Source organism: Urocitellus parryii, chromosome 6 (genome assembly GCF_045843805.1).
Source record: "Urocitellus parryii isolate mUroPar1 chromosome 6, mUroPar1.hap1, whole genome shotgun sequence".
NCBI lineage: Eukaryota > Metazoa > Chordata > Mammalia > Rodentia > Sciuridae > Urocitellus > Urocitellus parryii.
The window spans coordinates 47012097-47027692 of NC_135536.1; the positions used below are offsets into that span (position 1 = coordinate 47012097).

The following is a 15596-nucleotide window of genomic DNA, read 5'->3' on the forward strand; positions in this document are numbered from 1 at the left end:
TAATCAATTAAGAAGAGTTAATTTTCTGTTATTTGTTTAAAAAAAAAGGTAAGTTATTGATTTAGGGTAACTGGAGCTGATAATCCTACAGTCTCAGATTAAAATGAGTATTGATCTTTCCCAGATTTTCTCATGTTATGCCTTGCATTTTATGCTTTGCATTTAATTTATTTAACCATTAATTTCATACAAAGCATGATTCACTAAGTGTGTAATAAAAGGAACAAGATGGAAGCACCCTGAATTTTCCTTTTATCAAGAATAACTTTTATGGAAAAGTATCTGAATTTACTACACCAAATATTAAAATATGTGCTAGGGATTGAATTCAGGGCATGCTAGGCAAGTACTCTGAGCAATATCCCTAGCCCTGAGTTTCCTTTTTTAATGAAAATTGTTATTCAAATTAAATAATCAGCTTTGTTTATGATGTTGACATTATTTAAAGAATGAATTTATTAATATATTTGTATTCAAATGGTAAAACCTAGTGATTATCCACATAGCATCCTCGTTATATCACTCATTCAGCCCTTAATGCCTCAGACAGGCAGAGCAGTTGGGTGGGAATTGGTGTACAGAATAGGTTGAAGCTATCAGAAGTTGTTAAATGTGGTTCAAGGTACATAGTAATAATGAAATTAGTTCCTTATTTCATTCATATTTTGAAGTAGCAACCTGGTTAATTAACCTGAGTTAATTTGCAAACTTTACAAAGTTATAGGATATGAAGCTAATTTTGAAAATATTTCTGAACATGTGCAGAACCCCTGAGATGTGTGCATGACTTGATTTACAACTAAATGTGGATGAAGATGAATGCAATGGAGTGTTTTGGAAATGTTGACCTTAAAAGCTTTTTTAAGCTGAGTTGGTAATCCCAGCGATATGATAGGCTAAGGCAGAAGGAAGTTTGAAGCCAGCTTCAGCAATTTAGCAAGATGAGTTAAAAAAATAAAAAAGGACTGGTGATGTTGCTCAGTGGTAAAGCTCCCAGTACCAAAAAAAAGGGCCTTTTCACAAACTTAATACTCAGCGGTTATATTAACAGCCATCTAAATAGCGTTAAGCTTTCAATCTTAAATTTTATCTAAGATATAGTTTAAAAAAACACTCAATGTGCAGAAATCATAACAAAATGTCATAGAAATCTATGTATTGTCAGTGTGTGTGAATTCAGTTCAACTGAAAATTGAAAAATTTCAACTGGAAGTTGAAACATCAAGTGAAAGCTGAAGTTCTTTAAATTCTTCAACTGATAATTGAATTTAGGAAGGATAAACTCTTAGGAATCTTCGATTATGTAGAGTTCAAGGCATGGTGTTTCATACTATGTGATGGTAATAATTTTATTCATGGTTGTAAACTATATAACTTAGTGCTTAAAGGATTCTCATCATTGTGTATAATGTCACCATAAATTAGTTTATTAACAGCTCTTAAATATGCCAGGGCGACGTCACTCTTCCTTCCAATATCAAGTGAAGGCAGGTGTGTTCTAACCATGATCTTCTGAATCTTCTCCTTACAGGTTCTAATGTCTAATATCTAGTTTACCTAGAAACGTTTGTGACTATAGTAGAAGGAAGATAGTGACTTTGAAAGGTTTGTTTCTTGAATTTTACTTTCACTACATGCCCAAAGTAGCCAGTTTGTAATATTTATAGTTATTCACTGTGCCTTACATTTTTATACTTTTGTTTATGCAAACTATAAAATTTCCCATAAATGCATTAAATGGTTTGTCTTATTTTAAGTCTTTCACTTTTTCCTACTTTTTAACAGTTCATGATATTCTGCTTCTAATCTCAAAAAAACTAAACTCAACAATTAGTATAATTAGTCTTTACTTAATTAAATACATTTTCTAACAAAAATCCTTAAATAATATGGAATTAAGTTTTATAAATATAACTGTGGTATACTGGCTAAATAATGTAGACAGATTTCTTTTTATATCAGTGATTAGTTTTAGTAATTTTTATTGACACATCATCCTATTAAAAGAAAGATCATGTCCAAACACTTATAACCCAGAAATAAATGGCTCCACTCTAATGGAAAGTCATTTAACATCCCTGATACCATATAATGTTTTAGATGAAGAATGAAGGTTAAATGGCCAATAATTTAAACCATTCCTCAAATATTCTAATTCTGTATGAGGATCAGAAATATTCCAAGAAAATTATCTCTAAAGATTATGCAGATTTAACTGAATATCCTTGTACCTACTGCAAATCACACTTGCCATATTTGAGCTTGAGCTAAATGAAACCAGAACTTACCTCCTAAATAAGCAGTATTTGGTCCTATTGTTTCCAAACTATATAACAAAATTCCAGGAACTGAAACACTTGTTGTGTTTTTTAGACACATTATTTTATTTAAACCATTTCTAAAGGAGTTCTGCTTCAAAGGTTTCACATGCAGCATTCAAGCATCTTAAGAGAGTCTAGTTTTTTAGAGATCATGTATCATCAAGGTCTGTAGAATTTTCACTGTCATTCGCAACAAGGGCTTCTCTGTTTTCATAAGTCCAGAAGCCATTCAGATCAATTAGAATGGTAGTGACTGTATCTCCTTGATTACTATTGATTAAATCCTGAAGAGAGATTTTCAAAGGATCCTTTGGTTTTACCATGTCAAAGATTTCATCCTGCAAGAGAAAAAATACAGTAAAATCTGATTTACTTGGTATTTATCACAGTGATCTAAAATTCACAGCTGACAGTTAAGCTCTCATAAAAGTTTTTGCTTTACTTCTCTACTTGACAGGCAATCTCCTTTATCTAAAATCACAGAATCTTACTGGGAGATTTCTGAGCTATGTGATTTGCTATTTCTCATTTTATAGATGAAGAAACTTAGGTTCAGAGTTTAATTCAAGCTACATAGCTAATTAGTGGTAGAACTAGCTAATGCAGTGTTCTGTGATACATACTAACTTCAAGTACTTTTCTATTACCTTCTAATTGGTGATGAAAAAACATATTGGTTTGTTTATTTTGGGAGACTCAGGACTGAACCCAGGCAAGCACTATACCACTGAGCTATATCCCCAATCCTTAGTTTACTTTAAAAGAAAAAAAAAAAACTTTATTTCCAATACCAATGTCAACTTTTTACTCTAGACTAAGGATGAGAGGAGGGGAGATTTCAGTATTAAAGAATTTGTCATCCAAAATGATGGGAAATTGTGCCAAAATGACTAGAATTGATGGAAGAACCACTTTTACAGTAATGAACTGTATACTACATTTATATTATACTCATTTTCTAATATTTTTGAAGTAAAATCATTCAATATTTAGTAGCATTTAAGGAGGCAAATTACATTTTTAAAAGATTAACAATTCAGGTACATAAACTGTATAAACTTTTAGTCTTTCCTAGATTGGTTACAGTTTAAAATTTCTATATCTTAAACTTCCTGTTGCAGAGTTTCAAATATGCTTTGTTTAGTTCTTTACTCAGTTGAAACTGGTCAGGGTATTTTATTACACGTTACCAAACATGAAGAACCAAATGGTACTAGATACTGAAAGTTATTCGGAACTGGTAAAAATGATTACTAAAATGCTAGGCAACAACAGTGTTTGACATAGTGGTGGTTTTCATATTGTAGGACTGATGTCTCCTTAAATTTAATATATCAAAGCAAGTGGCTCTTTGAGAGATTATACTAAAAAAGTGCTTGAATCTAAGTAGTTCCCAATTAGAACTTGAATTTATAGTGGAATAGACTACCAAAGGATGCAAGCTAAACTGAAAAATGAATGCATGCTTCCAATGAAAACACAAGGTTGACAATACTAAAATTTTGAACTCTACAAATTAATCATGATTCACATGTCTTAATTTCCAATTATCTAAATATCAGTTCAGAACAAGTAACAGTTAATACCCGTTTGGGTATTTGCTTCTTTGGGTATAGTACTTCATAGTACATAGCTTTCATATAAAATTTCATGTTCTACAAATGATTATCTGATATTAACACAATAATGTTTACTGGTAATGTTATATACATTAAAGGAAAAATTAACCTTGACGTCTTGAAATGAAACAGGATCTTGTCCATGGATTTTCATTAGTTCTTGTATGGCCTGTATTTAGTGGAAATAAATCTAAATAAAAAATAAAATTCACAATATCCCCCTTCTTGTCCCAAATATCTTTCTATTCCTTTTTCTTTTCTATCACACCAGAAGCCTTATCATCTCAATCTCTCTTACCTATCTTAATTTCCTTGATCTTGCTCCACGTCCAGTCAGTAAAATAATAAACATGCTGGTTCTGTGTAACTAATTACCTTTCTACATCTATATCTTAACTATTAAGAACTTCAGGATAAAACAAACATTAGGACTGTGGATTCTTGCTACATTCTTGAATGTTCTCCCACTTCAAATAAGCCCTCAACATGGTCATTATTCTTTTACGGCCTGCTCTTCCTATTTTCTATGAATGCTGTTCATACATTCACCATTTAAAAAAATATTTTTAGATGTAGATAGACACAATACCTTTATTTTATTTTTATGTGGTGCTGAGGATCGATCTCGTGACTCACTCGTGCTAGGCAAGCACTCCACTCAGCTCAACCCCAGCCCACATTAACCATTCTTTAAAACCCCTATCCACCTCCTCCTCCCAACCCTACAGTTTACCTTCTACTTAGAAAAAATGAAAGCAGGCCTCCTTCAGAATCTTCCTTTTTATAAACGACAAGACCAAGAATGACTGTTGTCATTCAGTTGGACTAAAAAATACTTTAGGTGAGAGTCATTAATTTGGAAGTGTTAAGCTTAAAAAATAGTCAATACATGTATTTCAAATTACTCTGGATGTGGTGCCAAGTATCCCCAGTGTATCTGAAGGAGGTAAGAATTTATGAGCACACTCAGTTAATATTAATAGTAGACTTGCACAGCATGGTCACCATCTAAGTCCAGCTTTATCACTGGCTCTACATACAGTGTTAGGCCGGAGAAACTTTTTAACTTTAACCCAAAGAAACAAGCTTAAATAAACTTTGATAAAATAGATTCATGCATGAAATATTTTTAAAGCAAAATTAAAAGAGGAAAAGAAAAAGATCTTTATGAAAAGGGGTTGAATGTTTAATTCCTAAAAGACATTTTTTTTGTCTGCCGAAGCTCAAACCCAGGGCCTAATACATGCTAAGCAAGTCCTCTATTACTAAATTACCTCCCTATCCCTATTTTTCTTTTTTTTTAATATTTTTTAGTTGTAGTTGGTGGTGCTGAGGATTGAACCCAGGGCCTTGCATGTGCTAAGCGAGCGCTCTACTGCTGAGCCACAATCCCAGGCCTATCCCTATTTTTCTAAGACTGAATTTTCACTTATTAGATTTGTCTGAAATGGGCGGCATCCTTTGATATGATAGTATTTTTTCAGATTAGCGATTAATTTAAGCCCATATCACATTCAATTAGAATTGTTTAAAAATTTACTGTGCTGGGGATAGAATTAAGCCTTACAAATGCTGGGCAACAACTACCACTGAGCTGCAACTTCAGCTTTGCCTTAAATTTTTAAAAAATGTTTTCTAATAATGAGATTATAATTTATCCTAATATTTGCAGTCAATACTGCCTGAAATTATAATGGAAAGCTTTCTATGGAATATAACATGGAATTTATGAAATATATATTATGAAACCCTAAGGATGGATTCAGAAACCAGATAAAGATATAAATCAGTACCAAAACTTTTTTAAATGGAAAAAAAAAATCCCTGGGGGCAATGATTTATGACAAAGATTTGAGAATGTCATTGTTTTTTAAAAAAATTTTCTTCCTACTGTTGGTCTTGACTGTATAAAAATCACATGGTTGGGCTGGGGTTGTAGTTCAGTGATAGGCAAAGCGCTTACCTAGCACATGTGAGTAACTGAATTTGATCCTCAGCATCACATAAATGAATAAAATAAAGGTAAAAAAAAATCATGTGGCCTGTGAAAATATGGTGATTATGCAGAACACTAATGTACAAAACTATTCCATCAAGTGGAAAAATTACCATTCATATTAAGGAATTATGTGTCTTAAGGGCAGAGCATTTCTACTTTTACATGTGTTGGAACTGAATGCTATCAGGTACAATCCAATTCCATTTCAGAGCTCACTGTTACTCTATGATCTGAGACCAACTAAGGCACAAAATAAATGCTTCAGCAAATCCCTTTTGCATAGAAGTGCAGCACACAATTCTGGACAGTTTGAAATTATTTTTATAACATAGCACAAAAGAATCTACAACTAAGGTCTGTAAAGCTTCCCTGGAAAGGAGTTACCTTTTCTGAATGTCTAATCAAAGCTTAGGCTTTTACACAGTAGTTTTTGATTAACCAAAGAATTCAATTTCTCATCTCTAAAGGCTAGTACAGCCCATAATATTTACTATTTCCATACTTTTTTAGTATTTACATATAATCAAATTGGCTTTTACTATTAACATTTTTTTAATGGAAGGAAAAAAATCCTAACACCAGATTTGATTTCCTTCTGCAAAACAAAAACATAAAAATTTGTTTGTAAATCGTTTGTTGGATTTAAAAACCACAAGTTAGGTAAAATTGTCACTAAGTAGTTAAGTCATATGGTATAATATCTTAAGGAATAATGTTTCTTTACCCAATTGCGACTTACCCTAAAGAAATAATTAAGGGAAAAGACATTGAGATATCCCTTATTCTCAATATCAAGCAGTTTGAAAATATATTGCAAAGCTGCAGGTTCCTTCCTGTTTTCTAATGCAAGAACAAAATCCAAGTAGGTCTTATAGTCCTATAGAAAAAAAAAGATGGTCAGTAAAGGGCTTACTTGAAATTACCTTTTCAAGTAAATGATAAAAGTTATTTTGCAATCCAGGGAGGCAAATTTAAATTTTTTAAGTTAATATGAAATGATAAACCAATTGGCACATTTAATATTAGTTTCTAGAAACTCTAAATAATATCTGCACATGATAGTTTTGGGAATATTTTCTCATGAGATTAGCTGTGTACAATATTCATTATACTTTTGAAATAGTGACTAAGTTATTATGCATCACCATTAAATTTACATCTTCATTTCAATGTGATTATTTTGAAAAAAAATTTTATCTGGAATGAATAGAACAGTAAACTTATATTGCTGTTTTGAAATACAGTTGTCTGTATTTCTGGATTCCACATCTGTAGATTCAACCAACTGCAGACTAAAAACATGGGGTAATTTAAAAAAAATCACATTTGCATTGAACATTGATAGGTTTTTTTCCCCTTATTATTTCTTAAATAACACAGTAAAAGTTTTACAGTAGCATTTACATTGTATTATATATAAGTAATCAAGACATGATTTTAAGTACAGTGGAAATAAGTATGTAAGTTATATGCAAATACAACATTATTACAGAAGGAACTTGAGAGCATTTGCAGATTTTGGTATCTACGGGGGGTCCTGAAACTGATATGCAGGCAGATACTGAGGGATGACTATAGTGTTTAAAAAATTTTTTTTTTTTTGTACCCTGGAGTGAACTCAGGGGCACTCAACCACTGAGCCACATCCCCAGCCCTATTTTGTATTTTATTGAGAGACAGGGTCTCACTGAGTTGCTTAGCACCTTGCCATTGCTAAGACTGGCTTTGAACTCTCTAGATCCTCCTGTCTTAGCCTCCTGAGCCACTGGAATTACAGGTGTGTGCCACTGTGCCCGGCTGTTTAAAATTTTTACATCAGATGATTTCCAGTAAGAAAATTCTGTTCTCATTTTAAAAAAAAAAAAGAATACAAACGAAAGCTAGAAAAACACGAACAGAAAGCTTTGTCTTGGAAAAAGAACATTCAGATTACTTGTTTTGTATGATTTTGGGAGATTCTCAAATTAGAAAAAAATTAACATTAGAAATGATTTTGTAGGCTAAGAATTATTGATAAATTATACTGTAAAGAATTAAAGAAATGTAACTTCATCATTTTTCACCAGAAATTACTAGTGTACTACAATCCCCTCACTGTCTAATGTCAACAGCTGTGGGAGTCAGAGTTTTGGAGCCTTTTCTCCATTTTTTCTGTTGTTGGCTAACAATGGTATTACTTGGTAAATTCCTATTTTTTTTAAACATTTACTCTTTAGTTGTAAGTGGACATAATACCTTTATTTAATTTTTATGTGGTGCTGGAGATCGAACTAAGTGTACTTTTCCTCTGAGCCACAACCCCAACCCCTTGGCAAATTCCTATTAAAGCTAAATGATATAATACAAAAACCCCATTCTCATCTGTCTGATTATTTCTTAAGCACCACGGGTTTGGAAAACTCATCATACATATCCTTACCATCACTCTCAACCCCATATTAGGGATCACGCAGGGCATTGCAATAGCAAGTGTCAGACAAATGCTATTTTCTCAGCCTTTTTAACAATTTTATTTTGAAACAGGGTCTCACCAAGTTGCCTATGCTTGCTTTGAACTTGAGTTCATCCTTCCTCGGACTCCCAGGTAGCTGGAATTACTGATGTGCACCCCCATGACCCCATACCACATTATTTTTCATAATAACAATTTTGATGTTAAAGGTTTATTTAGAATTTTCCTTTTCAAGTATTTAAAGACCACAAAGAAAAATATAATTGCATACCCCCAACTACATAAGCAGTAAATTCTTTCTAAAATTATACTCTCAGATTCCCAAGTATTTTGAGAAAGAAAATGGCAATTACATTTTATACTAATATAAATAGGTTAATAGCAGACTTAAATTGTGGTACTGTTAGATCTGATAATTTAATGACCAGACTATCTACATGAAAATAGTTAATAGGATTAAACTCTCAGATTTCTTTTATTTTTTATTTTTAGGTGAACACAATACTTTTATTTTATTTTTAAGTGGTGTTGAGAATTGAACCCAGTGCCTCATGCATGCTAGGCGAGTACGCTATACTTGTTCATACTTCTCCACAATAGGAGCATAACAATGAAACAAACAAAATATTAAAATTTATTATCTGTACTGAGCCCATTAGGTAAATATGTTTTTAAGTGAATTTACCTTACAACCAAAGGTTCTGAATATCAAGTAATTTGATTGGCTTATACTTTTAACTTGTATTAAACTATGATATTAATTTGAATTACATCAACAAAAGGGCTTATGGAAATTGCAGGAGCCTAAAATTTTAAAGCTCATCATCAGATCTGAACAATTACCATTTCTCCATCATAAGTGAGACATTCCTGGAAAACACGATCTAAGAAGACATTGGTCATGGTTGCTGTTCCATAGCGAGACAGTTCTTCTTTACTGAGCATACCATTGTGATCCTTATCAAGATTCAAATACTGGCCTTGGGAAGAAAAACAAAAAGATGCCTATGACCAAAAATTTTTAATTAAAGATAATAGAATAGACATTAATAAAAAGTTCTTATTATTGGTTAATATTTTGATTTTCAAACTATGTTACAGGTAGGGTAATGGCTTAAGTGTAATAATATCAGCTATTTTAAAAATTTTTATTAGAACAACCATTAAGTTAAAACTGGTCAAAAAAAAATCATGAAGGCCAGGGCCTTTGGCTATTTTAATTACATCTTTGTCTTCAGTTTGCAACATTTAAAATATTTCTAGGGTCTAAATTAGATGGAGGGAGGGGTCGAGAAAAAACACTAAAATGCTATCAACTTGGAAGAACAGATCATGGATCCGAAAATGTGTCAGAAGACGACTTAACAGGTTAAATGTGGGTAACATGAAATTTGATAAAAGAGCAAACCAATCTCTAGAACACCTCCCTCTGTGGATTCTGAGAACAGCATTTTATCACAAAGTAAGACAACAGTTGATATTCATAAACAATGTTCCTTAGTCAATAAGAATCAAATTACATCTGTTCTATTGAAAAGTGTAGTAATTAAAAAAGGATTCCTAAATTAAAATGCTAGTATTTAAACAAGTAAATCTTTAGTAATCTACAATACTGTTATTTAGAAGTTCTGGAGATCAGATCCAGGGCCATTGCACATACTAGGCAGATGCTTTACCACTGAGCTACATTCCTAGCCCCAGAATGCTTTAAGACAGACAAGATGGTGTATACCTATAATCTCAGTGACTCAGTAGACTGAGCCAGGAGGATCAAGGTTAGGCAGGCAGGAAAGTTCAAGGCCAGCCTCAGAAACTTAGGGAGGCCCTAAGTAACTTAAGGAGACCCTGTCTCAATAAAAATATAAAAAGAGCTGTAGATGTGGCTCAGTGATTAAGCTCCCCTGGGTTCAATACCCAGTACCCCCACCCTCCAAAAAAATACTTTGCTTTAAAGGCAAAATAGTCTATGTATAAAACTGTCTTCTGAGCACCAATGGAAAAATGGATAACTCAAATTTTAGCAATATGATGGAGAACATACCATAAACCCTTAGGGCAGAAGGAGCAGAAAACCAATTTGTTTCTTGACTCTCTTTGGATAGTTCTTCATCCCTTAACTAAAGGGAAAAAGAGACATTAATAGAAAATAGTTATAGAATGGCAGTTATCAAAAATACAAACAATAAGTGTTGGTGAGGATGTGGGAGAAACGGCACACTCATACATTGCTGGTGTGACTGCAAATTGGTGTAACCACTCTGGAAAGCAGTATGGAGATTCCTTAGAAAACTTGGAATGAAACCACCATTTGACACAGCTATTCCACGCCTTGGTATATATCCAAAGGACTTAAAATCAGCATACTATAGTAACACAGCCACAGTCAATGTTTATAGCAGCTCTCTTCATAATAGCTAAACTGTGAAAGTAACCTAGATGCTTCGATAGATGAATGGATAAAGAAATTGTGGTATATACACACGATGGAATACTACTCAGCATTAAGAGAATAAAATTATGGAATTTGCAAGTAAATGGATGAAGTTAGAAAATATCATGCTAAGTGAAGTAAGCCAATCCCAAAAAACCAAAGGTCGAATGTTCTCTCTGATAAGTGGATGCTGATCCATAATGGCAAGGAGCATAGGTAAAATGGAGGAAGTCTGGGTAAAGGGGAGGAAAAGAGGGTGGAGGTATAGAGGCAGGAAAGATGGTGGAATGGGATGGACACTGTTACCCTAGGTACACTTGTGACTGCATATATGGTATGTTGCTACATTGTGTTACAATCAGAGAAATGAAAAGTTATGCTGCAACTGTGTACAATGAATCAAAATGCATTCTGCTATCTCATATACCTAATTAAAATAAATTAAAAAAAAGAAAATAGTTAATTATCAAGTGATATAATTAAGTAGTTTAAAAAAAAGTATTTACCTCCAATAAGTCATCCAGGAAGCTGCATGCTAAAATATCTTGAATTTTAATTTTTCCTTTAAAAACATAAACAAATACTTAATTTCATTTTAAGAACAAGAGCAACTTAATTTGTTAAAGTTTATTATTTTACATGAGCTATTACACAATTGATATTTTAAAACTTCTAGCTCCAAAGTCCTTATTACATATTACTACAAAAAGGGAAACATTTAGTAAAAGCTGTATGTATATATTTACTTTTATACTCCCAAATATATGTCTAAGCTATAAATTCTAAAATTATCAGAGTCACAAAAAAGTAATGTCAAAAATTCTGTGAACAAGTTGGGCATAGTGGTGCCTGCCTGAAATCCCAGTGACTTAGGAGGCTAAAGCAGGAGGATTGTATGTTCAAAGCCAGCTTCAGCAACTTAGTGAGGCCTGAGGTTACTGAGCAAGACCCTGTCTCAAAATAAAAAAATAAAAAGGGCTGGGAATGTGACTTAGTTAAGTACCCCTGGGTTCAATCTCTGGTACCAAAATAAATAAATAAATAAATAAATAAATAAATAAATAAATAAATAAATTAATTAATTAATTCTATGGCAAAGATATAATACTGTTTATAAAAAATAAGAAAAGAAGGGCTGGGGTTGTGGCTCAGAGGTACAGCGCTTGCCTACCATGTGTGAGGCACTGGGTTCAATCCCCAGCACCACATAAAAATAAAATAAAGGATATTGTGTCCACCTATAACTAAAAAAAAAAAAATTAAAAAAAATAAGGAAAGGAGACAGTTTCTGTTTTTCTTTGATAGATTCTGGAATAGGAAGCAAAACAGAAGTATGGTTAAGCATTGACAGATGGGGGCTGGGTCTGAAACTCAAGTGGCAGAGCACTCGCCTAGCACATGTGAAGCACTGGGTTCAATGCTTAGCACCACATAAAAATAAATAAAATAAAGGCATGCTGTCCATCTAAAAATATGAAAAAGTGAAAAAAAAAGAGCTGACAGATGGGAAGATAACTACTTCTATAAGAAATGAAAGAATCCAGGTAAAATGCTTAGCATAGTGCCTTGTTTATAATAAATATTCAAAATAGTTTATATTTTATAAGCTTTCAAAAGGAAAAGGTGTGTATGCACCTACACCTGGAGGAGTTTAAAAAGATAATCCGGTACTATGTGTTGCAATGGACTTATTGCTGGGTTTTCAAGAAAAGGAGGAGAATCAAAAGACTTTGGGCCTTCTCTGACCCTTCCTCTGCCTTAATTACATGTATTTAAGTCTGGGCAGGTTAAAATAGTCAATAAAACAATACTGTCACCAAAGCCAAACTTACTAATCTGATTCCTATATAGGATAGTTATCTTGGGAAAAACCATCTTGGCTCTCTAGTATATCACATATCAGGAACAGCAAATTATATCAGAGTAATTGGTTTCTTAGGATTGGAAAGAAGTGTAATAATTGATTACTTTTTCATTTTAGGGACAAACTGAGAGGTGACATCCCCATTATCACAAAATTTTTATAGCCAGTGCAAATAAATCATAAAAGATCTTTATATAAACCTAAACAAAAGCTTTAAAAAAATCCCGTACTCCTTTGATATTCACTAGATTATTAGTGATAATGACATGTTAGGAAAATAAATAAATGACATTTTTCAAGACTTCTCTAATTCTTGAGACTGAGATATAATAATATTCTCATCATATCCAAGTTACATAAGATTTACCTGTTCTTAGAGGGTCCAGAAAGAAGAAAAATTTCCTAACTGCTGTACAAACATAAAAGGAGTAAAAGGATTTTTCCAGGCCATCTAATTGTGGCAAAGTAGGGATAAGTTCCAATATGTAGTTTTCTAAATCCTAAAAACAAAATAAAATAAAATTTTAAAATGTTAAATGTCTTTTTTTTTAAGTGTGTGTGTGTGTGTGTGTGTGTGTGTGTGTGTGTGTGTGTGTGTGTTGGGGGCAGGGTACTGGAACCTAAACCCAGGACACTACCACCAAACTACATCCTTGACCCTTATTATTTTTTATTTTGAGACAAGGTCTCACAAAGTAACCCAGGCTGGGCTTGAACTTGTGATCCTCCTGCCTTGGTTTACTGAGTAGCTGGGATTATACCATGTCTCGTTAAATATCCATCTTGATTCTTTATTAGATACTGGAATACAATTTATGTCCTAAAAAGTTATTTGGCATTGGTTCAGGTATTGAGTTTCATGCCTGTAATCTCAGCCTCTCAGGAGGCTAAGGCAGGAAGTTCACAAATTCAAAGCCTGGATAACTTAATGAGATTCTATCAATATTTCTAAAAATTAAAAAGTGGACTGAGGATGTAGCTCAGTGGTAGTGTGCCCCTGGGTTCAATCCCCAGTACTGAAAAAAAAAAAAAAAAAAAAAGAAAAAATGTAAAACAAAAAACACAAACCAGCATTAATACTATATAGATGACAAAACAAATTAACAATCACGTCAGTAGTGAAACATACATTGTTTCTACTAATTTACCTTTAAAATTTTTTTAACATTATTTTTAATAAATAATACATTTGATATAGTTTCAAATTTGAAAGGAACAAACAAAAACTCATGAATAAGTCTTCTCTCACCTTCTCTCCCAACAGGTAACCTATATTATCAACTTCTCTCTCTTTTTAAAATGCATTTTATTATGTTGCTTAGGGTAGCTTGAATTCCTGTGCTCAAGAGATCCTTCTGCCTCAGCCTCCAGAATAATTGGGACAACAAGTGTGCACTATTTCATCAAGCTTAAATGATCAACTTCTGATGTGGCTTTCCAAAGATGATGATGCAATTACAAGTCTATACATATCTATGCATATTTCTGCCTCTCTTTACACAGAATGTAGCTGTATACCATGAAAAATGCTTTTGTCATTTAACAGTATATAGTCATTCATACTGGTTCTCAAAGAGCTACTATTTTAAATAACTTTATTATTTCATTTTATGGATGTACCATAATTTATTTAACTGGGTTTCTACTGACAGAAATGTAGGTTGTTTCTTGTCTTTCTCATCTTACTACCCTAAAAACAGTACAAGAAAGGGCTAAGCTAATTTTTCATTGTAGATATTATAGAAGAATACAGGATCTAATTTCTGTAACTGGAACTGCTGGGTCAAAGCATATGCATATTTATAATTTCCATTGACACTGGCAAACCTCCCACCTTCTCCATAAACACTATATGCATTTGACATTCCTGCCAGTGACATGAAGGCTATTTCCATAGTTCCCAAATTATGCACCTCTGGGCTTGGGAACTCATAGGGCAGCAGTAGGATATTAGCTATCCCACTCCATGGCATTTATCCAAAAGAACTAAAATCAGCCTACTATAATGATACATTCATTATAATGTTTAGCCAAATTATGAAATCAACCCAGGTGCCCATCAATAGATGATGGGCTTCCTTTTGTTCGTAGAAGAGGTCAAACTTTTCCTCAGCTATAAAAAAGAATGAAATAATGGCATTTTCCAATAAATGGATGGAAATGGAGAACATTAGGCTAAGTGAAATATGTCTGACTCAGAAAATCAAGAGAGCCAGCTCTCTCATATGTGAAAGCAACAGCAAAATAAGGGAAAGAAGGTGGTGGGGGAGGGGATTAGATATCATAAAGACATAGGAAAGATCAGTGGAGAAAACATAGGAGAATGAGAGGGAGGGAGGGAGGGAGGAAGAGAAAGGGAAAGAAATATGGGATGAATCTATATACATATATAAATGTACTAAAAGGAATTTCACTTTTGTGTATATGCAGAAAGTAGAAATAAAAAGTAAATAAAAGGAAGATCAGTAGATGAGGGAGAAAAGGAGGCAAGAGATGGGGGGGAAAGGGGTGGGAGAAATAGATATTGAAATAAAATTCCTTATATGTATAAGTTTGTCAAAAAAATACTATTTATAATTACAATGCTATCATCAAAAAAGGAAGCATTTGCATTTTATTTTTTACATATTATTTATATCCTTTGTCCAGTTTTCTACTTACCATTTCTTTTTAATTTCTCAGAGCTTTTTATATTTTATGGTAATTGGTCTTTGTGACTGAGTTTCAAATATCTTTCCCAGTTTTCTTTTAACTTTGTTTATGATGATCTTTGCCTTACATTTTTTGTTTAAGTTCACTGAATTTACTCTTTTGTAGTCTTCTTGGTTGTGCCATATTTAGGAAAACTTTCCCTGTTCCAATTTTACATCTTGAAAGCATCTCTTGGTTTTTAAAATTAAACAACTTTAT

The 15596-nt window shown here is 32.9% G+C and overlaps 1 protein-coding gene across 2 annotated transcripts in view; it reads right to left on the bottom strand.

Moving 5' to 3' along the window:
- Positions 1-48: 48 nt before the first annotated feature.
- The window catches only part of Ppp2r3c (protein phosphatase 2 regulatory subunit B''gamma), a 29827-nt gene continuing 14279 nt past the window's right edge, over positions 49-15596 (bottom strand). For both annotated transcript variants that reach the window (XM_026413758.2, XM_026413755.2), the window contains exons 7-13: positions 13054-13186; positions 11329-11384; positions 10433-10508; positions 9235-9371; positions 6679-6816; positions 4050-4109; positions 49-2659 (exon numbers count right to left, since the gene is read on the bottom strand). In XM_026413758.2, the coding sequence (XP_026269543.1) occupies positions 2471-2659; positions 4050-4109; positions 6679-6816; positions 9235-9371; positions 10433-10508; positions 11329-11384; positions 13054-13186 (789 nt within the window). In that variant the 3' untranslated portion in view covers positions 49-2470. The remainder of the gene's footprint in view (positions 2660-4049; positions 4110-6678; positions 6817-9234; positions 9372-10432; positions 10509-11328; positions 11385-13053; positions 13187-15596) is intronic.